This window comes from Oenanthe melanoleuca, chromosome 7 (assembly GCF_029582105.1).
Source record: "Oenanthe melanoleuca isolate GR-GAL-2019-014 chromosome 7, OMel1.0, whole genome shotgun sequence".
NCBI lineage: Eukaryota > Metazoa > Chordata > Aves > Passeriformes > Muscicapidae > Oenanthe > Oenanthe melanoleuca.
Window position 1 is genome coordinate 11,032,714 of NC_079341.1, and position 26,778 is coordinate 11,059,491.

The 26,778-nt window shown below is 42.7% G+C and overlaps 3 protein-coding genes across 9 annotated transcripts; 2 read left to right on the forward strand and 1 right to left on the reverse strand.

Moving 5' to 3' along the window:
* The first annotated feature begins 917 nt into the window (after positions 1-917).
* On the forward strand, positions 918-10,043 carry BZW1 (basic leucine zipper and W2 domains 1). 2 transcript variants are annotated; one of them, XM_056495677.1, is made up of 12 exons: positions 918-1,084; positions 1,480-1,553; positions 3,282-3,458; positions 4,994-5,088; positions 5,333-5,398; positions 5,656-5,791; positions 6,371-6,480; positions 6,597-6,767; positions 7,011-7,157; positions 7,472-7,610; positions 8,468-8,590; positions 8,828-10,043. In XM_056495677.1, exons 2-12 carry the CDS (start codon positions 1,490-1,492, stop codon positions 8,857-8,859), a joined length of 1,260 nt encoding a protein of 419 aa, XP_056351652.1. In that variant the 5' UTR covers positions 918-1,084; positions 1,480-1,489; the 3' UTR covers positions 8,860-10,043. The 2 variants fall into 2 exon arrangements, with proteins under 2 accessions (XP_056351652.1, XP_056351653.1); XM_056495678.1 differs by lacking the exons at positions 918-1,084; positions 1,480-1,553 and having other exon boundaries at positions 3,381-3,458; positions 4,994-4,999.
* A 6,282-nt stretch (positions 10,044-16,325) lies between these two features.
* PPIL3 (peptidylprolyl isomerase like 3) lies at positions 16,326-21,059 on the reverse strand. Of its 4 annotated transcripts, none has more exons than XM_056495681.1 (7): positions 20,923-21,059; positions 20,335-20,382; positions 19,099-19,173; positions 18,226-18,319; positions 17,525-17,592; positions 17,015-17,133; positions 16,326-16,726 (listed from the first exon to the last, which is right to left on the reverse strand). In XM_056495681.1, the coding sequence occupies exons 2-7, from the start codon at positions 20,335-20,337 to the stop codon at positions 16,600-16,602; spliced, it is 486 nt and encodes a 161-aa protein (XP_056351656.1). In that variant the 5' UTR covers positions 20,338-20,382; positions 20,923-21,059; the 3' UTR covers positions 16,326-16,599. The 4 variants fall into 4 exon arrangements, with proteins under 4 accessions (XP_056351656.1, XP_056351655.1, XP_056351654.1 ...); XM_056495680.1 differs by having other exon boundaries at positions 20,943-21,053; XM_056495679.1 differs by having other exon boundaries at positions 20,695-21,046.
* A 7-nt stretch (positions 21,060-21,066) lies between these two features.
* On the forward strand, positions 21,067-26,674 carry NIF3L1 (NGG1 interacting factor 3 like 1). 3 transcript variants are annotated; one of them, XM_056495695.1, is made up of 7 exons: positions 21,067-21,142; positions 21,375-21,809; positions 22,502-22,664; positions 23,137-23,263; positions 23,637-23,775; positions 24,676-24,759; positions 25,579-26,674. In XM_056495695.1, the coding sequence occupies exons 2-7, from the start codon at positions 21,383-21,385 to the stop codon at positions 25,761-25,763; spliced, it is 1,125 nt and encodes a 374-aa protein (XP_056351670.1). In that variant the 5' UTR covers positions 21,067-21,142; positions 21,375-21,382; the 3' UTR covers positions 25,764-26,674. The 3 variants fall into 3 exon arrangements, with proteins under 3 accessions (XP_056351670.1, XP_056351671.1, XP_056351669.1); XM_056495696.1 differs by having other exon boundaries at positions 21,084-21,207; XM_056495694.1 differs by having other exon boundaries at positions 21,088-21,213.
* Positions 26,675-26,778: the final 104 nt, after the last annotated feature.

Consider the following 26,778-nt stretch of genomic DNA (forward strand, 5'->3'; position numbering starts at 1 on the left):
TCGGCAGGTGTGCAGAGCAGATGTGCAGCAGGTGACCAAGAGGGAAAGGTGATGGGGAGGGCTCAGAGGAGAACCATGTTAACACAAGTTCATTACAGTGGGGCAGCTCACAGTCGAACTCAGCTGTGCCAAACAACTGGCACTCTGACGGACATTGATTTTCCCTACTGTAGCCCAGTGATTTGTTCCATTTATACACCTGATAATCACAGGAACATTGCGCTTAAATCTGGTGGAAATTTGCTGCTGTGTATGGTCTAGACAGAAGCTCGCGTTCTCTAAATTGGTTTAGTGGTTTGGCCTTTTGGGGAGCAAAGAACTGAGCTGCAATTGCATCTCCTGTCCTGCACCAGCACGGAGAGTATTCCCAATATTGTCTCCAGCTGTGTGCTGCTGTGTGTTTGGCAGCCCATCTTTTTGACATAGTACTTGAAGGACCTCCACTAACACGGCGGGTGTGTTTATGCTGTCTGCTGACAGACTGCTCTACAGCCTGAAGGTAGGATGAGACCTGTGGAGATGATTGCTAGCAAAAGAACCGTGGTTAAACGGCAGTGGAGAAGGCCTGCGCTTCTGGAGCCCAGGGATTTGCTGTGTGTCAGATGGGCACAGCTTATAACTCATAGTCCTGTGTGCACAGACTACAGTATAGCAAGTGCTTGTGCGGTGCTCTTATCACCAGGATCTGAAAGAATAAATTATTACAACTGCAACAGTAAATACAGGGTCACGTAGCGCAGCAGGTATGGCGCTGAAGTGGGATGCACCACAGACCCGGTGCTGGCCCAGGCCAGAGGGAGGTGTCCCGGCGGTTCCGAGGGGCACCAGGCACTGGGTCCCGGGCAGACACCGCGGGATCCAGCAGGGCCGCAGGACGGGCGGCCCCGAGAGAGCGCGGCCCGTTCCCCGCCCCTTCCCTCATCCCCTCGGGCGGGGCGGGGCGGGGCGGAGCGGAGCGCGGCCCTCCCCTCTTCCTCTGGCGTCGGTTCCGCTCGCTGAGCTCTTGCTGCCGCCGCTCCTCGCTGCCGTTCCTGCCCGTCTCCGCTCCGGGCCGCTCGGGCATTTTCTCTCTGCCTTAAAGTCGGTGAGGAGACGGGCGCGGGCGGGGGGCGGCCGGCTGGGGCTGGCTGTGATCGGCTGTGACAGCCCGGGCCGTAATGGCCGCGCTGCGCCGCGGTGGAGGCCGGGGGGGAGGTGCTGTGCCCGTTGTTCGTGCCCGCACGGGTACCCGGAGCGGGGCAGCGCTGGCGGCGGCTCGGGCCGTGCGGCGGGGCCGGGGACACGGCACGGGCACGGGCAGGGGCAGTGGCACCGCGCGGGCCCGGCTCCGCCCTGCGGCCGCCCCCGCCCGGGAGCCCGGTGCGTGCCGGGAGCCGGGCGGGGGCCGCGCCGCCTCACCGCCCAGCGCCGCGGGAGCTGCGGGGGAGCGGCGCGGCCCCTGCCCGCAGCGGCCTCACCGCCCTGTCTGCTTCCTTGCAGGGTGTCTTTTATGAATAATCAAAAGCCGCAGAAGCCGACACTATCGGGCCAGCGTTTTAAAACCAGGAAAAGAGGTGAGTTACCGCACCGTGCCTGCTGCCAGGACCGGCTGCCAGCGCTGTGTGTACAGTAAAACGTCGGTTTCTCTCAGTAAACAAATCAGTGCCTTCATGCGCTCACCATAAATTTTTTACGTTGAGACCATGCTAAGTGCAGAGTTTGAGCCTGACTGGAATTTTCTGTGCTAATAAAAATACTTGGTAGTCAGAATGGCCGCTGAATTTACTGTGATAACCTTCGCCATAAGATGGTCATTCTGGAACCGTCATGAGTGTGTTTAGCCTGCAAGCAGAAGGATCTAGTACCCCTGAATTACAGAGCAGCTCCAGCATAGTCTTGTTGCACGTTAATATGTCTAAGGAGCATCTAACACAGGAAGAATTTCAGACTTAGCCACTGGATAAAAGCTGCATTGTCCTCTTTTAAGTTTTTAAAAATTGACAGGAAAAACCGCAACCAAATCCCCCAAATCCACCTGTCCCCCAGTCAACATCCAGAAGGGCCCCAAAGTGTGGGCTATGTAAAGGCCTGTGTCTCTACATGCACAGTTAGTTTCGTAAGAAGAGTTAGTGACTGCAGAGATGTGATGAGTAACAGTGTTTTGGTGGAGCTTTTTTCCAACATGAAGAGGAAGTGGAGACACTCTTAGGGTTTCTGTTCAGCACAGTTTTACTTGTATACCAGCAGTGTTCCAACAGGCAGCTTTAGGGATTCTGTACATGCAGAAGCACACTTGGATTTATAGAACCTGTTTGAATGTCAAAGCCCCTTGAAAATCTCTTGAATGATAGTTTGCTGTGGTCTGTCCAGCAGATGAAATGCCAGCAGCCATGGTTTAGTCTCTTTTTAAGCATTTAACCATAGTTTGGTTGTGAAGCAACTCTTCTGGAGCAATGAGCTCCATGGATCTGCCCTGGAAAGTAACTGATCCAGTATTTCCAAACTTGTATCCAGCTGTTAGCAGTGTGCTGATACTTGCATTGACTCTGGACACCAGTATACCCCACTAGGCTGCTAACAGAATTGGCTAAGATGTCGTAGACAGCACTCAAAATAAGATCTGCAGTTGACTTATCTTGTTTTTGGAAGTTCTTCATCTAATGATTTCCATAATCTAAGGACAAATTGAGATAAGGAAAATTAAAGACCCTTTAAAGTTTTCTATTAGTTACATGGGTGGATTTGTTGCACATTGACTATGCCCTGCCTGTAGTAAAAATTAGGCAATGATCAGTTGATATATCAGCTATGAAGACACATCAGGTGTTTTCTGCTTAGTAACAGCAAAGGATGCTAAATACATCTTCAGTGACAGTCCAGTAAGGTAGCTCATATGTCTGCATTTCTCCCAAGCACTTTAGGAAAAGTCATTGCCTTAAACTCACTTAGCTGCAGGTTAAGAGGGGATGGGCTTCATAGCCAAAAAGCAAATTGCCAGGTGACTTGGATAAGATAATGGTATGCAGTTTGTCAGTCAGAAGATTTCATCCAAAACAGAGGCCTAAAAAGCTGAGATAAAACATGAGTAAGGGAGTCAAATGTACAAAGTTATAGGGGCATGTATTAATAATTGCCTTCCAGCATGAGCTAAGTCTCTGGTTTTGGAGGGAGGGATCTAACATGAGAATAGGGGTATAAGAATCAAACTGAGAAGTCAGGTAAGCTTTATTAGAGCCAAGTAATGATCATCACAAAGCATTCTTTCTTCATGGAAATCTTATTTCGATACTTGTGCTTTACAGATGAAAAAGAGAGGTTTGACCCTACTCAGTTCCAGGACTGTATTATTCAAGGTTTAACTGAAACTGGCACTGACTTGGAGGCAGTAGCAAAGTTTCTTGATGCTTCTGGTGCAAAACTTGATTATCGCCGCTATGCAGAAACACTTTTTGACATCCTGGTGGCCGGTGGAATGCTGGGTAAGTCCCTTTGATGTGGCTGCTTTCAGCTTCGTTCCCTCTACAAAAGCTTCATTTTTTTCAGGGTAAAATCTCTGCTAAAGAGCCCACTGAGTGTGTAGAACAGAGTTTAAGTTAGTCTGTGGTAAACCACCTGACCACCTTGGTGCCTGAGCAGTTACTGTAGAAATACTCTGTATAACCTGCCTCAGTTTTACTTGAGTCTCTTAGCATTCCTTGAAGTGTAGCTTGTACAAACTCTGCTTAGAAGAAGGTACTTTCGATTTTTGGGTGTGGTGGGTGTGGTTGGTTTCGTTTGTTTGGCTAGTTTTTGTTAGTTGTTTTTTGGGAATTTTTTACCAGTAGATCTTGACTTTGGTCAAGATCACTTCTCATGATGAGAGATGGATTAATACTTGTTTCAGGTGTGTGGTCTGTGGTAGCAACACTGGTAGTTGCCCTGAAAGATTCTGACATGAGTCTATGATTTGTGCATCCTGCCCTGTTATTTTGGAAAGAAAACTTGTTTGCAGAAGAATCTGAAGTGTTTAGTCTTGGACATGCTGTTACAAATTATCTGTTGTTGACAATATTGGGGTCATGGGCTCTAGCAGACATCAGGGAGTGAGAAATCAGAGGGTGGTCAAGTCAGGAGACAACGCAAGGATTGAGGAAGTGAAATGTGATGATGAAAAGTCTTGTAAAGTCAGATTCACACTCTGTGTACAGAACAAAGAGGAATAGATGCTTACCAACCAGATAAAGCACATGCTGTGAATGTCACAATATCTGGGTTTACATTCAGGAGTCTTAACCAGTGCATCCTGTGTTAGGAAGTGTTCCGTCTAGGAATGAGGCTGATGGGGAAGGGAAGAAGGCATTGCTGTGTTAATGGTGATCTGGGGTGCTTTACTCAATTTCCTCTCTGTAACAGGTAGCTAAGCAGACCAGCTTTGATCTTCAGTCAAAGGAGGCCAGAATAAAAACTGACATCCTGTTACCTTACCAGCTTTTAATATTATTACCAGAAATACAAATCTCTGGTTTTAAAGTCATGTTTCTGACTAATACATAACAAAGGATTTCCATTTTATGTAAAATGGCATAGAAATAAATGATGAGGTGTTCTGGCACTGCTCCTGGTGACCTGAATGCCCCTTCATTAGTGAAGCAGCCTAAATAACTAAAGTTTCAAGCTCATCTCTGAAGCACTGAATTTTGAACTGTGTCTGTAGATGTTTCAGTCTCCTGTTGTGACTTACTCTGTAATGTAAAAGCAGCACTTGCAGCAGATACTAAAAAGACACTTGCTGGAATTAAGCAGCTTCAGTGGCTTCCTTTAAGGGAAGAGGAGCTCAGTGTTCAAATCTAAGGTGATTTTGAATTTTTGGTGCAGCAGTGGAACAGAGGGAAATGTAGGGGTGTCTGGGTGATCAGGTCATTGAGTTCATCATGAAAGGACAGTGTTGCATGTTCTGGGTGTTGGAGTTCTGCTGTGGAGAATGCTCAGTGCTCTCACTGGCAGTAACACCACTAACACTGAAATCCTCCTGCAGCCCCAGGCGGGACCCTGGCAGACGACATGACACGCACAAACGTCTGTGTGTTTGCAGCACAGGAAGACCTAGAAACCATGCAAGCATTTGCTCAGGTTAGTTCTGAAATGAGGACAGTTTAACTTAAAGCTGTTTAACAGTCAAAAATTAAACATTTGTGTGATTGTAAGTTAAGGTAAAAGGAATGCATGGCTTTAAGCATACTGGAGGTGGTAAAGTAGCAGTATTCCAAGCTGTAAGTGCTCTAAAGAGTTCAGACCTACTTTACTGAACTTAGTTTTTTAAAATTCTAATCAAATGATAGTTCATAGTAAAAGATAATGTACTCTGTCTTTTTAGGTTTTTAACAAGCTAATCAGGCGTTACAAATATCTGGAGAAAGGCTTTGAAGATGAAGTCAAAAAGGTATGGAGTGTTTTTTTTATCAGCAAACAAATAAACCTTCACATTCTGCTAGTTAATCACTGTAGAAGGGTTACATCATTAAATGGATTATTAAAATACAGCCCTTGAAAGTTGTTCATAGAAGAATGTTGGCTTGTATGACTGCCAGTGGCTAACTTCTGCTAGATTGATGAAACAGAAGTGTTTAACAGAGAGGCAGTGGCCAGAGTTTACTGAGAGGTGGTAGTTTCATGCAGCTCTTCTTACTTGGCCTGCAGTTGCTGCTGTTCCTGAAAGGGTTCTCAGAATCTGAGCGGAACAAACTGGCCATGCTGACGGGTATTCTGCTTGCCAACGGGACACTCAATGCATCAATTCTCAACAGTCTCTACAATGAGAACTTGGTTAAAGAAGGTAAGTGTGGCCCAGCTCCTCCCTTAGGAAGGGGAGACAGAACCATCATAAGTAGGTGGAAACTGTGATGACAATACACCCTTGCAGCTCCCGAGCTTCCTCTGGTGATAGACTGACTACAGGATTAGCAAAGGTGAATGTGATGCCCCACAATCTGGAAGATCTTGTTAAGAGTTCAGAAAATCAGTTTCTTGAGAAAGCTTTTGTATAGTACTTCCCTGCATGACTGGGGGTTGCTGTCACTAGTGTTGCCCAGCAAGCGCTACTGTATTTTGGAGAGGGACCTTTCAGGGATACAAAAGGTGTGTTGTGCCTTAAGGTTGCTTCCTAAATTGCAGGAAGAAGAGTTGAGTTTAGTACAGAGAAGACCTTGTGATGCTGAGTGATAGGAGAAGTCCAGTGTGCTGGAGGCCACAGTGTCTCCTTGGGCAGGGAGAGGTACAGCAGACTGTGCTGGGGTTGCTTGGAAGCACAGCTGCTGCTCAGAGCACATTCTCACAAATGGAAGTACCCTGTACTCGGCCCTTGTGGTTCCCTGTGTTTTGAATTTCACTAACAATAGAACTATTCCAACTGTAGGTGTTTCTGCAGCTTTTGCAGTCAAGCTGTTCAAATCATGGATAAATGAGAAAGATATCAATGCAGTGGCTGTCAGTCTTCGCAAAGTAAACATGGACAACAGGCTCATGGTGAGTACCACTGGAACTACTCTGCTGCTCCATAAGCCAGTTTAGTGAACAGCATTTGCCAGCAAAGTACACAGCACACATTTCATTTACAAAAGAGTTGTAAACTTTGTTTTCAGGAACTCTTCCCAGCCAACAAACAAAGTGTTGAACACTTCTCCAAGTACTTCACTGAAGCAGGACTAAAGGAACTCTCCGAGTATGTTCGGAACCAGCAATCCATAGGAGCTCGGAAGGAGCTGCAGAAAGAGCTGCAGGAGCAGATGTCACGGGGAGATCCATTCAAGGATGTAGGTGTTTGTAGACAAGGGGTGTCTCTCTTTCACACTGAACTTAACTCTCACTGGGAAGTGAAATGAGGAGTGGGGGGTTGATACTGGGGTTGTGGTCTTTCCTTAATGTTCTGAATCCTGATGTGTGATCAAGGAGGTTGGTTGGCATTCTTAAGCCTTCTGGGTTACTTTTAGCAGAGAAGATTTAATTTAGTTTAATGCCAGATGTGGCCTTTGTGCTGACTCTTACTCTCCTGGCAGATCATCTTGTACGTGAAGGAGGAGATGAAGAAAAACAACATCTCAGAACAGACTGTGGTAGCGATAATCTGGTCAAGTGTAATGAGCACAGTGGAGTGGAACAAAAAGGAGGAGCTGGTAGCAGAGCAAGCCATCAAGCATTTGAAGGTATTGTAACTTCAGTATGGACTTGTGTGGCCCCTTGGCAGAGGGGTTTTCTTTCTGCCTGCAGCTCTCTTTTAAATGTTAAGGCTACAACTCTGCTACTGCAGAGACAGAATGGGATGGGGAATTCTCCCCTTGTGAGGAGTATTGCAGGCCAAGGGCCTGAGGCAGAGGCAGTGACTGTTGCAGAGCTGCTCTGGGGTGGGGCCGTGGTTGCAAATTTTTAAGCAGTGGCTGATGGAAACTGCGAAACCAGCTTTAGTCAGGTGGTAAATGTGGAGTGCCCAGTGTGTGCCAATCTGTTGTTCTTGTTACAGCAATACAGTCCTCTACTTGCTGCCTTCACCACCCAAGGTCAGTCTGAGCTGACTCTTCTGTTGAAGATTCAGGAGTATTGTTATGACAACATTCACTTCATGAAGGCCTTTCAGAAAATAGTGGTGCTCTTCTACAAAGGTAATTTCTGTGGGGCTGTAGTTTCAAGGGTTTGTGGGTTTTTGGAGGAGTTGGTTTTGGTTGGTTTGATTTGTTAAAGCTTCTGAAACAGAATGTTTAGGTTCTGATAAATTCTTCAGGGTAGATCAGTGCTACAACATTGCATTTAATAAAGCTGAAGAATTTTCCACCTCCTGTTTGCAAAAATGCATGTGGCTGGCCCTCTGCACATGGGGAAGTTCAAGGCAAAGATGCTGCCTGTCTACAGCTGATCTGCTTAAGAGTTGCAGAACAGAGCTAAATTTAGATTTTTAAGGCATTTTGTTAAGTTGCATGATAATGTAATTCTTAGTTCTCCTAACATTGGCTGTGAGCAGCTGAAGAATGAGACCACCAATGTGTTCTGGGCTGCTCTCTAGGCTCTTTTTAAATGTCTGATAAAAGGTGGTAGTGAAAACACACTGTGCACTATGGAAACTTGTTACACTGAAGACCGTATTGGACTTTATTTAGAACACCTACACCACAGGCAGTGTTTACTTTGGACTTCAAAAGAATTTGCATTTGTTCTTTGCTGTTAACTGAACCTTTGCTTAGAGTGTGCCATCTCAAATAATTCTGAAACACTCCAGACTGTTAGTGGGAGTGAAACTACAGCTCCTGGATACTGTGCTGAGGAAAGTCACAGCATGAGGAACCATCCAAAATGCCTGGTTCTCAAAATGTCAAAACTGAAGGCAGATCTGCACTCCTAGTGCAGACCTGTCCAGCTGTACCCAGAGAAGGAGTACATGATGCTTCTAGGGGAGGAAGCAAAGGCTACCAGTCAGGTTCTCAGCAGTTTGCTGTGTTAATACTGCTTTTGCCTGTCTTCACAGCTGAAGTTCTGAGTGAAGAACCCATCCTCAAGTGGTATAAAGATGCACATCTTGCAAAAGGAAAGAGCGTTTTTCTGGAGCAGATGAAGAAGTTTGTTGAATGGCTCAAGAATGCTGAAGAAGGTAACCAGCAGCTTAGCCCATATGTGGAGCTTGTTCATTTTGGGAGCCCTGATGCAGTAATGCTGTGTTTTGGAGTGGGGGATGTTAATTGCCTCCCCTGGTGCTGGCTAGAAAAGCTTGCCAGGACAATCCACGTGGATCCAAGGGCAGCTGTTGTGCAGGATGCAGGGCACCAGCTGAGCTTGGGGCTGGGGGCTGAGCCATGGCCAGGCTGCTGATGAGGTCTCTCTGTTGCAGAGTCGGAGTCTGAAGCTGAAGAGGGTGACTGACCTGTGAAATTCTGGCCTCACTAAAGCAAACAGGAGCTGTAGATAAGTGTCATGTCTCATGTGTCCTTCTGATTCTCACGTCCTACCTCCCTGTATCAAGCATGATATAAGGGCTCTCATGGCAATTTATTTTACCTGTTTTCTATAGTTAATGAAATACTGGATTTAGTTTTTAAAACCATGTTCAAGTAGCTTACAGGAGCTGTTAGATTTGACTCTTAACCTGCATTTGTCCTTTCAGTTACCTTCTACCTCCTGTATTTTCTACTGTAATAATGTAATTTAAGGCCTTCCACGGTGAAATTCACTTAATCTGTTGGGATTTCTGTCTGTATTGGAGTAGATGTGATCTGGTGAATGAGATTTAGGGCAGTCTGCTTGCAAATTAAACTATAAAAAAGCCTCCCAGGTGAAGAGAGCATCGCTTGTGTGGCACTGCAGTCTGTACCACCAAATACCCCTGTCATAGGTGGTTGTCTGTGTCCCCAAGTACTTTGTCATCCCCTTACCAGACTTCCAGCATAAAGCAATCCTCTACTCCAGCTCCTGGGGAAGGTGGGAGCCCCACTGCTGGAAAGAAGCTGTTGTGGTGGCAGCAATTGGTTACCATGGTGGGGCATGAAGAGTGGCATCTCTGAGCCTGCTGGCTGTCACAGCTGGTGGCCCGTGCTCCTGAGGGGCTGTCAGGTGCCTTTGCAGCTCTGGGTGCCATCCTTTTCCCTTTCCCTCATGGAAGTACAAGCAGAGCTGCCCAGCAGCTTTTGCCAGCCAGGCACTGCTGCTGGCAGGGCTGGGATGGGAGCAGCTGCTTTGTGCTGCTCTGTAAATGCACAGCTGCTGCAACCTAAGGCAGCCAAAACTCCACCCCTCCCCCCTGGTGTTTAAAGATTTTTTTATGCTGGCAGCTCACACACTAAGCCAAACAACTTATCTGCTCCCTGAAACTTTTAAATCCTAATGGAAATTCTCAGGACAGTTAAAGTCAGAAAGATTGGGGAAAAAAATAGGAGTCTATAATATTGTAAGCTAACAGTGAGCATTAAATGAAATACTGGTAACCAGAGTACACCTACTAAAATAAATGAAAAAACTGGTCATCACAATGCAATCTGTTCAATACTACAGTGATCTTCCTTACTTTGTAACTTTTTTTTTAAGCAAATAAAGGCCATCCTTACACTTAATGCCAAGAGCTGTCTCTGCTCCTTATCTGAAAAGAAAGCACCAGTGACACTGCAGGGTACAAAGCAGTGCACAGTCTTTTGCCTAATTCAAGGACTGTTGAATAAAATGCAATAAAAATAATACTTTCTTGCTGATAGGGTGCTCTTTTCAGTGTTAAAAATGCTAATATCCCCTGAGTTTGAAAACCAGGTTCATCTGTATATTAACTACATTTTATGTCAGTATTTGGTAAGTATCCAAGAAGTCATACTAAAAAGTAAGGCACTTAAAACATAACCAAATCAGAAGTCAGTGGTGTTTAAGTTTCTTTGGTCCCTGGGACTCAGCCTGCTTCGCTTTAGGGGCTTGGGAACTGATCTGGGAATACTCCACCAGAGCAGCCAGCTTGTCAAAGAGATGACTGGGTCTTAAAACCTAACTGGAAAATATTTAAATTAAACTATAGCAGTCCAGGTACATAAAAGTAAAATTACCTGTTTTTCTTATCATGTGATATGACAAGGGCCCCAGTTCCCTTCCTTCTGAAGGGAAATCCAGAGAGACGTTTTTATTCATTGTTAGAGGAAGTTATCAAGAACTATTTTTCACTGTACTGTACAACCAATAATCAGTTTCAGAATAAGGAAAAAAGAGGGCTGTACTAACCTGTTTCTTAAAGTAAGGGAGAGTGTTCTAGGTTTTATCCCTTGAGGTTTTTTCCTCTTGACCCTATTTTTTTTTTTACTTTGTTGATTAATCTCAAGTTGCAGCAACACTGTCAAGATGACAAAGTTGAGGTATTTGAATTTCCTGATGGTGACAGATGAAGCTACATCTGTTACAAGCATGGCTTGTAAATTACAAATGTTAAGAGGGTGATCTTTCACACCAAACTGCTGCCAAAATGTTGACTGAAAGCAATGTGCAGAAATGTTCTGTTCATACTGTTCCCTTGTGCCTACACCTCTCTTCAATTTGGCACCATGGAAGAAGGCAGCTGAAGTGCTTGCATAAATCATTCCGCTTAGTCCCTACCTCCAGCGTATTTTCACCCACCTGAGGAGTACCACAGATGCTGCATCATTCTGAGGTTCACAGTAACTTACAGGAAATAGTGCTGCTCCCAGGTGGTATTCCATGAGCATACACTGTACACTCCAGACATCTCATGGCTGTGCATGTCCCAGTGCTATGAAAGGATTCAGAAGGTTCTTGTTTGATAGCAGACTCCAGAACAGTTGAGCTCAAGAAAGAGAGCTCTGTGCTGCTGGAGCACAGTTCAGCAGCGTGTGACAGCCCTTAAATGAGAGGCCAGCCTGACAGGCTGCTGTGGCCATGGCTAACTGCAGCTCTGCACCAGCCTGTGGGCACCAAAGTGTCTGATTCACCCATCAAACACTGCACACCAAAGCCCACAGCTTTCATCTCTGACTGGAAGGCAAAGCTGCCGAGTCCCTAGGGCTCAAAAACAATTCAAACATGTCCATGGTACTCCAACCACTCTAACATCTGGACATAGCAACTGCAAAGGCAGGAACGTGACATGACTTTTGTAGCAGTTCTAATAAAGCTGAGATGCATACATCCTGTAGTACAGGAAGCAACATGACAAATCCTAAAGCCAAACCAAAGTACAGGTGGCTGTGTATACTCACTGAGCACTGCCAGGACCCCCAGTGCCTTTATAGACTCCAGTACTAGGACTTCATAAGCTGTTCTGGAGCAGGTGCCATAATTTTTGATTATTTTCACAGCTACATGTTTACCTCTTCTGAAAAGATGGGATTGAATAGTGATTAGATGAGTGATTAGATTAGCAACTTCTAAGAATATTCAGATATACATTGTTTATAGCAATGGCAGCCTTTTTAGAAAAGCTATTTTTTAGTAGATGCTGACAATAGAACCAGAACCAAGGTTCACCTAGGCATAAAAAAGATTAAAATTTCATATATCAATGCTGAAAACATACTTTATACCTTATTACCCTTCTTAGGTATAAAATGCCCCACCCACCACCCTGTGGTATTTATGTATGCTATTAAAAATTAAAAGCAAACCAAAATAGACTAAAGTATTCCCACTGAAGCTATTCTAGACTATTCATGTTTAAACTGTAAATACCTACTTGGACAGCTGTTACTGGACAACTCTCATCAAGGCATATTTACAGTGAAAAAAGGGAAAAATCAACAATATGCACTCCCATTCCATCTCCCTGCACTGCCTGGGAAGGAGGGAGGGAGGGGAGGATGATGCTGTTAAGATTTTATTTTTCAGTATCCTGCTCTGATTTTGACGGGTAATAAATTCAATTAATATCCCCAAGTCAAGTCTGTTTTGCCTGTCATGGTATTGGGTGAGTGATCTCTCCCTGATCTCAATTCATGAACCTTTTGTTACCTTTTTTTCTCTCCAGTCCAGCTGAAGAGAGCAGGGACAGAGTGGGTGTGGTTTGGTGAGCATCTGTCATGCAGCTAGGGTCAACCACCACACCTATCTAAAAACTTAATAAAGTCTGAAAAACACTCTATGCATCTCGCACTTAGTACATCTCCGACAGATCAGATCACCCTCTGCTTCATCCTCTGCATTCCTGCATCTTTTCCTTCAATAGCTCTTCTGGAACAGCACCAAGACCATGCAGCCAGTCAATAAATTCAGTTGAATTCAGGTCAGAAAAAAAATGCATTCAGATACACACTGGGCCACAGACAGTCAGCAGGAGCAATTTCAAATTCAGTCCCTGGAAATTCAGAGTTTATATTACATTAACATGGCAAGGAACAGATTTTCAAACAAGATACTCAAAGCAAGAAGGTAACAAAAAATTACAATTATTTTTCTTTTAGAAGATTGGTTCACTGAATTTTACTTTATGATTTCAGGACCTCTATATTTTTCTTAAAGCACAGACTTAATAATTATATATATATATATATATATACACATAGATATTTTAAACAGTCTTGTGTCCAAATTAAAATAGCCCTCAGGCAATCAAGTTTAAATAACTTGTGTATCTGGCAAGAAGCTTTTGTTTAATAAAAAAAGCATATACATTTGCTTTACACTGCCTTGGCTTAAGATCTTAACTTCCAACTCCAATCTTCAGGTTTTTTAACAGTGTGATAAAAATCAGAAAACCCACCCTGCAAGTGGGAAGACATCATCCATATTTAATTCTACAGATTTGTCACTGATACTTTTAAAAGTCAGTCTGGCATGACCGCCTTGCTATATCAGTGATACTTAGTCAAAATCTAGTTTAAAAGCTTGTCCTTGGATTTTAGAGTGGAGTTAAGCAAATGCTTAATATAAATCATAATATAAATTTTGAAGGCATGAAAGTGATGCCTGTATTTCTAATACTCCAGTCAATGGTTAACTGTTCATTAATCTGCTCAAATATGTTCAGTGAACAAACAGCAGGACCATGTTCTGTGGTATCACAAGCATATGTGCAAACCATACATTTTCACTGAAGGAAATTCAATCCTAGCAAAAAAAGCCCAGTCAGCTACTAATATGAGCCAAAGGAATAAACTTCTATTACCCACAGAATTCCCCAGACCTGACTCTCAATTACTATTGTGAGAATCTACCTTCTTAAAATAATAAAAAAAAAAAAGCAAATTAAATTAAAATTGGTGGAGGTTTAGGATTACATGCATTATAAAGTGTCTCGTCTTTCCTTTTGCCACCAGCTGTGACATTAGACCAGATCCCTGGCTACTTGGATGCCCAGTGTCACATCCTTCCTTGGACTTGTGACTGCAAACTTCAAAACTGTGTCATTAACAACAACCTCTTTCATTCACAGAATTGCTTTCTGAATCAATACTACCAAAAAAAGGATCTAGTAAGTGTAACTAAAATCTTTCTAGCACCCCTATGAAGGCAGGTTTTTTTTTTAAGCTGCAAGACAGTTTTACTGAAATACTTTCAACTAAAAACTTAATCTGGTATCACATGACCTGATCAGAATAAAAAAAATCTTAAAACATGCCTGCTGATATCAGAAATCCAAAAATTATTTACCTGCCAGGAGTTTCAGAAATATGTTTGCAGCACTTTTTCTCCTGTTTACTTCTGAATGGTGCCCCTTTCCATTCTTGTTGCACCTTCTGGAAAGTGTTTTGTTTTTTTTTTAATCCCTGTCAGGACCATAAGTTTGACTTATTCCCTAGGTGTAGCAAAGACATTTTACTCTTTGAATTACATCCCACAGACAAACAATTCATTTTCAAAGCCATTAAATACCAAATTTAAATTGTAATGAAGATTGTGTTTTTCCTCAATAACCAAATTTTTTACTTTTTTTTCTCTGCTCCAAGTTATTTTTTAATTCAAGAGCTTTTGTCAGATTAATTATTTTTGACAGGGGAACTTAAACCTCTGACATTCTCCTTAAAAAAGGTCTTTTAAGGACATACTGTGGCTCAGACACTCCAGCCAAGCTACTCAGGCCCCCAGTGCTGCATTATCCTAGGAAGAAGGAAGGCTTCTGTGTGCTTAACAAGGGCAAATATTGCTTTTCAAAATGTCAGTGAAGTTTTTCTATGGGAGACAGTAAAACTGGTTATCTCCCAGTTAGTTTGTCCCATGAGGAAAAGCGAAGTAACTCATTATCCATCCATCTACGCCGCTTTCCAGCCCCAGCCCGCCTGCAGCGCCTCAGCCGGAGGCGGCGGCCGCTGCCGGCCCCGGGACGCACAGGGCGGGCGGGGCGAGGGGGACGCGGGGCCGGCCCGAATCCAGCGGGCCCGGAATGGCCGCCCCGGGAAAGGCTCCGTGCCCGGCCCGGCCCGGGGCTCGGGAAAGGCCCCGGCACCGCCACAGCGACCGAGGCCATTTTCTGCCCGCCCGAGAAGGCGCCGCAGAGAACATGGCGGCCTGAGGGAGCGGGGCGGCGGGCGACTCCAAATTGCGGAACGCTCATTTCTTACCCTGCTGACCTGGTCTCTCTACTGCCCTGGGCATGGTTAGTGGTCCTCTGAAATCAGCTTACCACATGTACAAGATGTTCACTGTTCAAAGATCACGCACCATTATTTTCTTATCTACATTTAATGTGTATCCTCCAAAGAGCAAAATACTTGGTGCTGCCGTATTTCACATTTTCTATGTAACAGCCTTTGGGGGAAAAAAAAGACCTGAAATTGTTTCCAGTTCAGTGCAATTTTAAATTATTAATTATTTACAGTTCCTGTGCACTGTAAGAAACTCCCAGCACGTCCTTCCTCCAGCGTAGCAGTAGTGTCAGCCAAGCGTGCCATTGCACACTTCTGTCCACTTGCTGCTGGTTGTAAGGGAGAGACAAGAGCACAGAGCTACAAGAATAAAATCCTTTACCTGACTGAAGTATTACACTAAAATATATTAACATATAAGAACATATAAAATACATATTCCATAATTATATGGAACAAGGGCTAGGAACTTAAAGCAACATTCCATGAAGAATACAGAAACTAAAAAAGTCCCCTCAAGCAGGTATCGATTAACTCTTCCCATTAACACCTCAGTAATCTGTACCAGGCAGACCTTTGCTCTTCTCTTGCAAATAAGTTCTCCTTATTTTAAGAAGCCAAATCTCAAAATGAGAAATAACAATCTGAAGCAGACTGCCAGTCAGCAGGATCTTGAGCCTCCTGAGGATTACAAAGCATATAAACATGATAGATAGATAGATGATAGATAGATAGATAGATAGATAGATAGATAGATAGATAGATAGATAGATAGATAGAACAGGCTTTATTAAGGGATGCTCACTGAGTAGAAAAAGTCCAAAATGGCTCTCATATCAGTTCAACAGCATGTGACCACAGCCTTTTTGACAGTGCTCTTTGTTGTGTTTATCCCCTAGACTTTGTGCAAAAAAAGCGATGAAAAACAAGTTACTATAAATCCATGTTACCTAGTTTCAATCAACAGCTATCTAAGGAAAGAAATAATTACTCTTTCATGGCAACAGTATTGTGCCAGAAGAAGAAGAAATTATTCCAATCTACCTTTTGGGCAGGCTGAAGAGGTTATCATTCCAACACAGCAGCATAAGAGCAAACACTTCTCTAAATATCTTCTTTAATCTTCTGGCAGGACAAAGTTTCATCTATTTCTGACACTGCTCTCACCTAGGGGAAAAAATTGCATATCTTACTTTACTTTTATGAGAAAACCAAGTAAGGAAGATGACATTTTATGACAAAGTTTCACAAAACTAGCAGCATGAAATTATAGCAAAAGACTTTGCTTTAACATAACATCACTCAGAAAGATAATGCAAAACCCAAAGATTAGGAAAAAAAATTAAAGTTTTTTTTTATTTTACAAGTATAAAAAACAATGTTTCAAAATCAAAATGCTGGAAGATACTCTGGAAAACTTGGCTTCTGAAACACAAGACTTTTCTGTAATAACTCCCAAACAATGTCATAGCTGCTGAAAATTGTGCATTCAATGAGCAAAGATATGATCCAGCTGAAGTAACCCTTTTTGATGGCTCTTTAAGCCCCATAATCTGGGAATTATCTGACCAGTCTCTGAAGAATGTGTTGAGGCATTCTGTGGCTACAGAGCAAAAGGGTTGGCATGAATTGTAATGTCTTTGATGCGAACATCATTTAGAGGTCGATAGGTTTTCTCATTCACAGGCAGCTTCTCCAGCTCATCCAGGGTCTCCAAACCATCAATAACTCTGCAAGAAAAACAGAAGGGCTGGAAATTGCCTTCTGATAATGATTTAAATTTCACAGTTGAGGCATCTCAAAACACTTTATAGTTAAATATCACAAGGCAAGGACTTTGCAAGCAAATGATACAAAACATGACAAACAAAACATTTTATGTGGCAAATAATGTATTTTGAAAGGACATATTAAGCATCCATGACAGACTCTGAGAAGAAGTTCAAGCATTTGCATGTGCCCTGAAATACTCAGATCCCTCACACACTCTGACAGAGGTGTGCAGTTGAATCACTTACTTTCCAAACACTGTGTACTTCATGTCCAGGTGTGGCTGTTTGCCATAAGTGATGAAGAACTGTGATCCATTGGTGTTGGGACCATTGTTTGCCATGGAAACTACCCCACGGACACTGTGCTGAACAAGGGGAAAAACCTCAGCATGAATACACATCTGTGAAACCAGGACTAACCTGTGCAAAGTGCTCTATGACTCAGAGCTCTTCCTCAACACCACTATTAAGAACAAATCTTGGTTGCTAATATATTCTATCACAATCAGTAATTAGCTCCTCAAAACGGCTCTTACAGTGAAAAATTACTGCTTTGCCTTCAGTGCATGAAAAATGCTGTCAGAAATTCTTTTTACTTCTGTTTTCAAGTGAAGAAAACCCTCAAACCTAAACTTGCCAAGTACAGAAATGCCTGTTCCTATTTTAATAATAAGCTATTGTTCTCCAACCTAGAGAAAATTCTTGTAGAGAAAATTCAGCTGAAAACATAAGTGCATAATAAGAGCACAGAAATACCTTTAGATATTCACTGAATTCATCTTCAAACTTCTTGCCCCAGATGCTGTTACCTCCTTTCCCAGTGCCTGACAAAAAAGCACCACAATAGAAATTACTGGATTTTCAGACTGAAAAATCCAGAAATTATGTTCTGTTAACAGCATTTTACAACAAAGACCCTAGACAGCCTGCAATTAGATTGAGGCAGGTTCTTGACACTGCACCAAGACATAACTCTATATAATGAACCTATTAAGTAGCAGAACAAAACACTGACATATCCTCAAATTAAATTCAATATGAGTATGAACAGACCCAACTGAATAAGCTTTTCTCCCAAACAGCTGACACCACCTGGGACATTTTCCCCCAAATGCTTTAGAAGCAGCCTTTCAGGCAGGAACTACACAAAGCACAGTAGCAGCTGCTTCTACTTAAGTCAGGAGAATCACCATATTTAGTGGAAACAGCTGGAAACAGACTCAAATTTGTAGAATGCACGATTACTTAAAACTGGGGTAACACCTGCACTTCTGTAAAGCCACCACAGAAATCTAATCTCATCATAAAAACCTCTTATCACACCAACAGTACAATAACTCTTACTTTTACTTTACTTACATTTTGGTTTTAATACATATAATTCCCTTTTATCTCCTTACATTTTATTTTTTTATTGCACATTTTTTCCATAGAATAACCCAGACAGAGTAATTTACCTAATGGATCCCCCGTCTGAACCATGAAGCCCTTTATATTTCGGTGAAATACGCATCCATTGTAGTAGTTACTAGCACAAAGAGCCAGGAAATTCTACAAAAATCAAACAAACCATATCAACAAACAACTGAAAAGTAGTATTATCTTACTAAAATGACAGCATTGGCAAGACAATGCTTTTACCTCTACTTTGCTTTGTGACCATGAGAATTCCACGGAGTTTTGCTGCAGATTAGTCATAAACAAATCATAGCTAATAAATTCCTTTGACAGTGTCACACAGACAAAGAATAAAAAAAGCTTTCAATGCAAGGTTATCTGACTTGAGGAACAAACAAGAAGCCTAAGACATGCTTTCAAGTATCATTCCCATTCAACAATTTTCTTTTGCACATGTAATTTGGTAATCAGTAAGTTCATGCCTCAGCTTTTTCATTAAAAAGAATGAAATTTATTTCAATTTCAGTTCATTGCAAAAATTCAAAATTGGCGTTCCTGGTAAACTATGTGTGAGTCTCACTCTTTTAAACTAAAATCAAGTCTGTGAGGGTATGGATAAACCCATGAAATTTGGGAATTCCACTCTAGGTGCTGTATTTCCCCTTAAAGGCAAAGGACACTTTGCTGAAGCTTCAAGAGAAGCACCCCTTAACTAAACCTTATTAAGTGAGAAACAGACATCACACTGTGGGCAGTAGGACAGAGCACACAAGTTCCATGAGTGGAACAGGCACTGCACCAGCTTAAAATGCTGGTAGTCCATTACATGAAAAAATGAAATTGCAAAAGCCACTTCACCTCCTCCACAGTCTTTACTATTCCTACTGCTTTGTTTCACCACTGGGCAATCCTACTCCTGGTACTTGACTTACTTCACAGGTCTTTGGAGTACGCTCACAGAACAGTTCAATTTTAATATCTCCCACATCAGTATGCAGCGTGACAGCCTGAACAAAAGGCAAAAAAAAAAAAATTACATCAGCAATAAAATACTAACAGACTCTGTTTGATTTCCTAGCCCCGCCAAGAACACAAACAAGTTTGTATTACATAGAACCACTGTTTCAACATTGGGCCATAAGCAAGGCTACTGTCACAAACCACCCACATTTCCAGTAAAATCATCAGAAAGCACTCAGTTTCATTTAGTTTCAGGACAAATCAAGTTTGCCATGGTAATGCAGTAGCTGTTGCATGCTGTTACACTCCAGAAATAACATTATTCATTTGCAAACAGGACCTACTCAGTCACTTGAATGTAAAGCTGAAGAATCAAGGTTATGTCTATTTTGGATGGAGCACACACTTCACTGTTTTACAACTAGAGGAACAACTGATGCCTGCAGCCTTTTGATTGATAAGGCTAGTTCTGAATGGCAGCATATACAATGTGCCTTCACAGACAATAAATCTACAAATTAAAAAAAACTTACTTTTATTAAGAATTTCTAAGTTACTTTCATAAAATTTAAAATCAGTTACCCAGTGACCTAAGCAAATTTATCTCTACAGGCCAAATATACCACAGTGCTTCTATGGAATGTGCTAAACTATGTAAAAACAATTATTGTGGGGATAACTGTACAGCAAAACTAATAAAAATCAGCATCACATTGATCCTAGCTTACTGCTCCAAAAGTACACAAGGAGACAGCTGCCCACAATGCCCATGAAGACGCTATAGAAGGTGTATGAACAGACATATATAGTCTTATCTCTATTTCCTGAATTGCTAAACTTTTAAAAGCCTGTGAGAGCAGAGGTTTACATACACTGAAGCAGAGGTATGTTCCTGCAACGAGGCTAATGCTTCTGTAGCAAAAAGAAACTAAACTAGACCATCAAATACATGTCAAAAGAGCATTAAAATCTGGGATCTCTAAAGTGAAAGCATAATTATGTTTTAGACTGAGGTAAATCAACCTGCTTGCCTTTTCACAGTATCTTTTTATAAGTTTGAAATTAAAACCCTGAACTTTTCATTACAAATTCCTCACAGCATCAGAGTAAAATGTGTAATCCTTTGAGATGGAAAGCAGCTATTTGCTTTCCAAGAAATGACCACTTCAGAAAATATGAAAATGTATAAAATGTGCTTTTATTCTTACCATGCCTGCTTATCAAAAAGCCGAGGTAGCCTTCTATATAGCGATTTCCTGCAAAAATAATATATGAAATTTGTTGGGTTTCTTCCTGCCAACTCCCATTTGTTTTTAATTCTAAAATATTTGTTGGTTACATGGTTTTACACCACACGGTTCTATGGTGCCATTCCAGTGACTCTGTGGCTAAATTCTTGCATTAAGCAACTACACAGAATATAATGAACGAAAAATGAGTAAAAAAGAGAAAGGGGAAGACGGTAAAACCACTCTTTCCTAGGATGAAAATTTATACCAAGCAGTCAGTTTTTGCAAATATTAAGGAATAACAGCAGAAATTCAGAGGTAAAAGCCAGGTGGCAGTACCTAACAGAAGTGTGATTTGAGGCTAACTCGTGACAGCTGTGAGTGCCTGCAACAGACAGGTACCTGCACCCAACCACGGGACCAGACTTTTCTAGTTTTTGTAATCCTTTCAAGTAAAGCGTTTCGAATGACGGTAATAAAACCGCGGCTGTGTAGAAGACGACAGGTTTACGCGCTAATGTCTCCTCTATGCACCCGCGCTCGCCGGTGAAGCCCCGCAGAGCCCACCTGGCCCCGGCTCCCCTCACCCTCCGTGCCCGAGGTACCGCCGCCGGAAGCCGCGCACAGACACAGACCCAGCCCCGCCGCCGGAGAAGCGGCTGCTCCCCCTGCTCCTGAGCTCAGGGCCGGCGCTGCGCAGGGTCCGCCCCGGCCCCGCCGAGCGCGGCGGAAGCGGCGGGGCCGAGCGCGGGTCCCGCCCCGCAGCGCCGGCCCTGCTCCGGCGGAGGTGAGCGCAGTGTCCGCCCCGAGGCCGCCGTCCCGTCGGTCCCCGCCGCCGAGGAGCGAGCGCCTGTGCGGGTCGGATTGCCGCGGGAAGGGGGATGGAGCTTGAGCTCCGCGCGTTTGGGGTGTGCGGGGAGGGCACCCGGTACCGGGGGCGGGAGGGCGCGCTGCCCGAGCGGCCGTGGCTGTGTGCTGGGTTCCCGGGGCTCACGGCGCCCGGTGTCTGCCCCGCACAGGTCCCCGCATGCGGCTGCCGCTGCTCCGCCCGCCTCTCCACCGCGTCCGTGCCTTGGGCCGCCCGCCCGAACGCGCCCTCATGAACCTCCGGGAGCTCGTTTCTGCCCTGAATGACTTCGCGTCCCCCTCTCTGGCTGAAAGCTGGGACAATGTAGGATTGCTGGTGGAACCAAGCCCTCCCCACACTGTGAACACCCTTTTGCTCACTAACGACCTCACTGAGGAGGTGATGGAAGAGGCAGTGCAGAAGAAAGCGGACCTCGTTCTTTCTTACCACCCTCCTATATTCACACCGCTCAAGCGAGTAACGTGGAAAACCTGGAAGGAACGTCTGGTGGTCCGAGCCCTGGAGAACAGAATCGGGATTTATTCTCCGCATACGGCGTACGATGCCGTACCTCACGGGGTTAATAACTGGCTAACAAAGGGACTCGGTGAGATTCTCTTAAGATCAAACAAGTTAAAATTATTAAAGATGTATGCTATTTTAGGTGGGAACTTTCATAATTTGCCTTCCAGCTTTTACAGATATGATTTGAGGACTGCTTTTATTTTTCCTAATGTTTTTATAGTACTGTAGCCTTAAATACATTTTAGGAACTTTATCTTGGTGATGTATACCAGATAACAAACACAAGAGGATATTTTCAGATGCTTGATTCTACTATTGGTTGTATCTGGAACTGGTGGAGCAGTGGTTGCAACGCTAAGACCACTGACTTTAAATCACCACCTTTAATTTATAAAGTATAAGATCTCAATGTTTACAAAGCATTTAAGCTATGTGAAATTATTTTAGATTTTTATCCTGTATTGTGGCCCACAGATTACAACAGCTGTGTTTTTTCCAACCTGTCATACAAATCTTTCTGTTTTGTACAATCTTAGGATAAAATTGATGGCATTAAGAATGGCAAATAATACATATCAATCAGTTTCTTTGGACTTAAAATAGACTGTGCCTAATGGAGACAGGAGAATGAAAAGCCCTCAGTTCTGGTCAGGGAGAAAGGATTTAGGTGCAAAATTTGCATCTTTGTGCCACATCTCCTTCAGAAATGTGCTAAATCAGTATTAGGATACCAACTCTGCTTTATAAAGCAGCAATCTTGTACTGTTTTCTCAGGTGCCTGTACTTCTGTCCCACTGCATCCATCAACTGCACCAAGCTCTCCAGCTGAGGGCACTCACCGGGTCGAGTTCTGTGCAGATGCTGAGCATCTGGATGCAGTGCTGTCCAAAATCAAAGGCATCCCAGAGATCTCTTGTCTCACAACTCTTCCAGCTAGGTATCTGCTCCACTCTCTAATGTTGTATTCTTCCTGTTGTTTGAAACAATAAGTTGCTGTAATTGTATTTTACTGTTCTAATAATTTTGTTCCTCTGTGCATTGCTGCTGTATTTTTCAGCAACAAAACAAGAAACTTAAGGAATAATCGTCCCTTTCTGGTCAATCTATGTCATGCTAAATGATAATAACAACTCAAGTCTAGCATCACATAGATTAGGGGTGTTAAAGAAGAGTATTAATAGGAAATTTGATGAGGATAGTTGAATTAAATTCTGGTATTTGTTTCTTCCAAGACAAGTCTAGGCTATTACAATGCTGTTTTTCCTTTCTCGGTGGCAGAAGAGCCACTGGGACAGAATAATAATAATGCCAAAATTATTATTATAGTAATTATAATGCTGTAATATGATACTTACAATGCTGAAATTTTATCTAGCTTCTTGAAAAGCACCAGTCATGTCTTTTCTCAGGGTTGAAGGTGAGGAGCAAACACGAGTCAGCCTGACCTGCTCTCAGAAAGCACTGCTGGAGGTGGTGACATTATTGTCCCAGAACAGCCTTCTTTACCCCAAGACCGAGATTCTCTTACTACAGAAGGTAACAAAATCACAAAATTACTTCCTGTGAATGTATTACTTGTTTGAGCTGAGTACCCTTAACACTGAAATGCAGTAGTCAATGGCATCACAGCTTTCCAGTGCTACCCCAGTGCTTTGAAATACTGGCATATGGGGATTTGAAGCCCAAACATTTTCCAAAGCAATGAAACTATCTATGTGGTCTGTACTAATTCTTAAATCACTTTCAATAGCTGGTGTAGTTCATATGTTACATTTGAGAACATCCCATACATTTTTTGTGAAGTTCAGTGATGTTCCTGCAAGCCCAATATACTCATCCTGTTAGAGTGTGGAAAGCAATGCAAGCATCTGGAGTCAGCTTTCTGACAGTAATTTTAATTTTTTTCCAGCCTCTCCTTCCCCATACTGGAATGGGGCGCCTGTGCACCCTGAGCGAGCCGCTCTCCTTGTCAGACATCATCCAGCGCGTCAAAGCTCACCTGCAGCTCCCGCACGTCCGCGTGGCCCTGGGAGCAGGCAGGACACTTGGTAAGTGGGCCTGAGAGCCACACTGCTGCTAGGACAGGCACTGCAGGAACTCAGGCAGCATCAGCGTGGCATGACAGTGGGAAACACTGCTGTCTTTAACAGGTTTACATCCAAGAACTAGGAGGCACTGTTAAGAAACAGCATCTTAGAATTTACAGTCATATGAAAAGAATGTAATCTGTATTTTAATGGCGTCCTGTATTACACTGGTTGATGTGGTGAAAAATGGGCAGCACAAGTTAAATGAAAGATGTAATTTCTTGTAATTTATATAATGAGTAAGATTTTTTTTTTTTTCCTGCCAAGGTATCAGGCACAAAGGTGTGCTGTTTCATTGTATGTCCTCTTTTGTGACTGAATGTTAAAATTCAGAGCACTTTAAGAGTAAGGCCCTTCATGGTATCATTATGAATACAGAACCATGTTTTGATGAAAGATAAGATAAAGAAGGTGAACTAGCTCAAACAGGGTCATTAATAAGATATGCAGTAAACATCCTCTTATCCCAGCTACCTCTCCTAATGTCCAAGGAGCACAGCTAGTAGGATTTGTGAGAGTAAATTGGTTGAGAACTCTCTGTAACTTAGGAGGTAGAAATCTTATTAGACTGACAATTGCACTAAAAAATCCCCAAACTACTTCAAAGCCTATTTTATGGTGTGGGATTAAAGTGGTGTGACTCCACTTAAATCAACTGTAATTGCAAGGCAACATACTGTAAAACATTTACAGATTTTGAAAACTCCCCATGTTATGCGTCCCCTCTCCTTAGTGAATGAATTGTATATGAAGAATTGACTCTAAGATCAAGGTAGTAGTTAACTGAAGCAATTACCAGCAATACACAGGAGGACTGAACAAAAGGGAAAGAGTTTAACTGTGGCACCTTGTATCCTGCAGAATCACCAGTTAAGAAAGCTGCTCTGTGTGCTGGTTCTGGGGGCAGTGTCCTGAAGGGCACGGAAGCTGACCTCTATCTCACAGGTAACAGACTGCTATTCCATTATTTTTATAAAAACAGTCATTAGAGAAAAAAACAAACCCCAGCAAAAAAGAGAGCTGACTGGCTGTTGAAAGATTTGACCTGTTACTTATAATTGAGAAACAGTTAGTTAGTTATTGGAATGACAAACTAACATTAGAGACGTGGATCAAATGCCAGTGTGGCACAGTGAAAGATATCTGAATTAAAACATTACATTATAGCATTTATTTCAACACAAAATCGGTGCTGATAGCAGTAAGTTGCAACTTCCAGTGTTTTTCCTTTGGCAGCATATATTTCCTCTATTCCCTACAGAATTCCGTAATGGAAAAGATAATATAATGTAGTCTACAGAACCTTCCAAAGAAACTCCATAGTGTGTCTAACCAAAGGGACACTTAGTCCATTATTCTCTCTTCCAGCAGTGGGACAGCTATTCCCTGTGGCTCAACATTGTGAAGGCTGCCTTGCATTCCCCCTTATGGGAGGAGCCTCAGGCTTCCCGATTGCTTTCCTCCATCTTCTTCCAGACCACTCTGAGCACTTTTATTTTCTGCCCAAATTGGCAGAATTTACAGCTATTCAAAGATGGCAAGGAATTTCTGTGGTTTGACTCAGCTGCATACAGGGATATCAGCTGAGCAGGAGTGTTCCACATTCCTACTGAGCAGGTGCTGTTGCATTTCTGCTTATGACCTACATTCCATTACATCACATCACCACAGCTTTTAGCTGAGGTGCTCCACACACTGCAGAGACCTGGTTACCTGAACTGTACCATTAGTGATCTCTATGACATTTCTTTCTCAAAATGGCAGGAGAGATGTCCCACCATGATGTGCTGGATGCAGTTGCCAATGGGATAAGTGTTATTCTGTGTGAGCACAGTAACACTGAGCGAGGCTTCCTGTCAGAGCTGCGTGACGCACTTGCCATCTACCTGCAGAACAAAATCAACATCATTGTGTCTGAGAAAGACAGAGATCCTCTCCAGGTGGCATAGGGGGAAAAAACTGGAGAGAGAGAGGCAATTCAGTCAGTCATGTTATCCTGCACAGATTTATCCAACTGCAGAGCTTAGTGAAGGTGCTTTCAATTAGTCTATGAAGACTAGAGTCAATGAAGGTGCATTCAGTCACAGAAGGATTGTATTATATGGTCTCTCAAAGTATATTTTGTCGTGTCAGAAAAATAAATGTTTGTTTTGGAATACCAAAGGCTCACTTACTCAATTACTGGACTGTATTTGAATACATTTACTGTTACTGCTTAATGTTATTAGATACAGTCAATAACCATGATACTTAAGGGTCGGTTTGAGTAAAATATATAAAACCTGACTTATCTCCACATTTAAGCTTATGCAGCAGTTCTACCCTACTACAGTTATGTCAAATCATGTCACTGCAAGTTACTAATATTTTACCTAATAAATTTCAGAAGTAGTAGTTAATGAAAGGATGGAGATCAACTGTTTGCATTAATAGCTGTACTAAGGCACCACTCAGATGCAAATAAATAGAGAAAACAAAGCAAGTTGTTGGTACTAGCAGTCAATTGCAAAATCTACCACTAATGCAGCTTTAAGGCTTTTCAAAAGAGGAACTCTCAATTCAAAAAAAGCTTTGTAAGGTTGAAACTCAAGTCCTTAACAAAGCTATAAATTCATGTGCCTTTGTTATTTTCTTTTAAAAACAGTTTCTGTAACTGTGGCTTTTAATTACTAAAATCTGAACAAGCGGTATTTTCACCACGGATAATGAGTTTTATTTTCCAAGTTAGTTTTTTCTTTTGGGATTTTTTTTAAGGAAAAAACATCACAGTTGTATACCATCTCTGGATGGTAAATATTTCATTACAGATTTATAAAGATGTTATCTCTATCCTTTTAAGTTAATAAAAGTGGCTCATCAAGCAATGTCTCTATCTAATAATTGCATGTCTTCTTCCACTTAAATGTAAGTGGAAAGAGATGACTGGTTTCTCTGAAGCCACCTAGGCTATATAAAGGTCATCAT

Coding starts and splice junctions, on each gene's coding strand:
- BZW1 (XM_056495677.1), top strand. CDS start 1,490: ATGAATAATCAAAAGCCGCAGAAGCCGACACTATCGGGCCAGCGTTTT. Junction 1,554..3,281: donor TTTTAAAACCAGGAAAAGAG/GTGAGTTACCGC, acceptor TGTGCTTTACAG/ATGAAAAAGAGAGGTTTGAC. Junction 7,158..7,471: donor AAGCCATCAAGCATTTGAAG/GTATTGTAACTT, acceptor TTCTTGTTACAG/CAATACAGTCCTCTACTTGC.
- PPIL3 (XM_056495681.1), bottom strand. Junction 17,593..18,225: donor TCAGACGGGGGATCCATTAG/GTAAATTACTCT, acceptor CTTTTTTGTCAG/GCACTGGGAAAGGAGGTAAC. Junction 17,134..17,524: donor AATTCAGTGAATATCTAAAG/GTATTTCTGTGC, acceptor CCCCTTGTTCAG/CACAGTGTCCGTGGGGTAGT.
- NIF3L1 (XM_056495695.1), top strand. CDS start 21,383: ATGCGGCTGCCGCTGCTCCGCCCGCCTCTCCACCGCGTCCGTGCCTTG. Junction 22,665..23,136: donor CTCACAACTCTTCCAGCTAG/GTATCTGCTCCA, acceptor GTCTTTTCTCAG/GGTTGAAGGTGAGGAGCAAA. Junction 23,264..23,636: donor AGATTCTCTTACTACAGAAG/GTAACAAAATCA, acceptor ATTTTTTTCCAG/CCTCTCCTTCCCCATACTGG.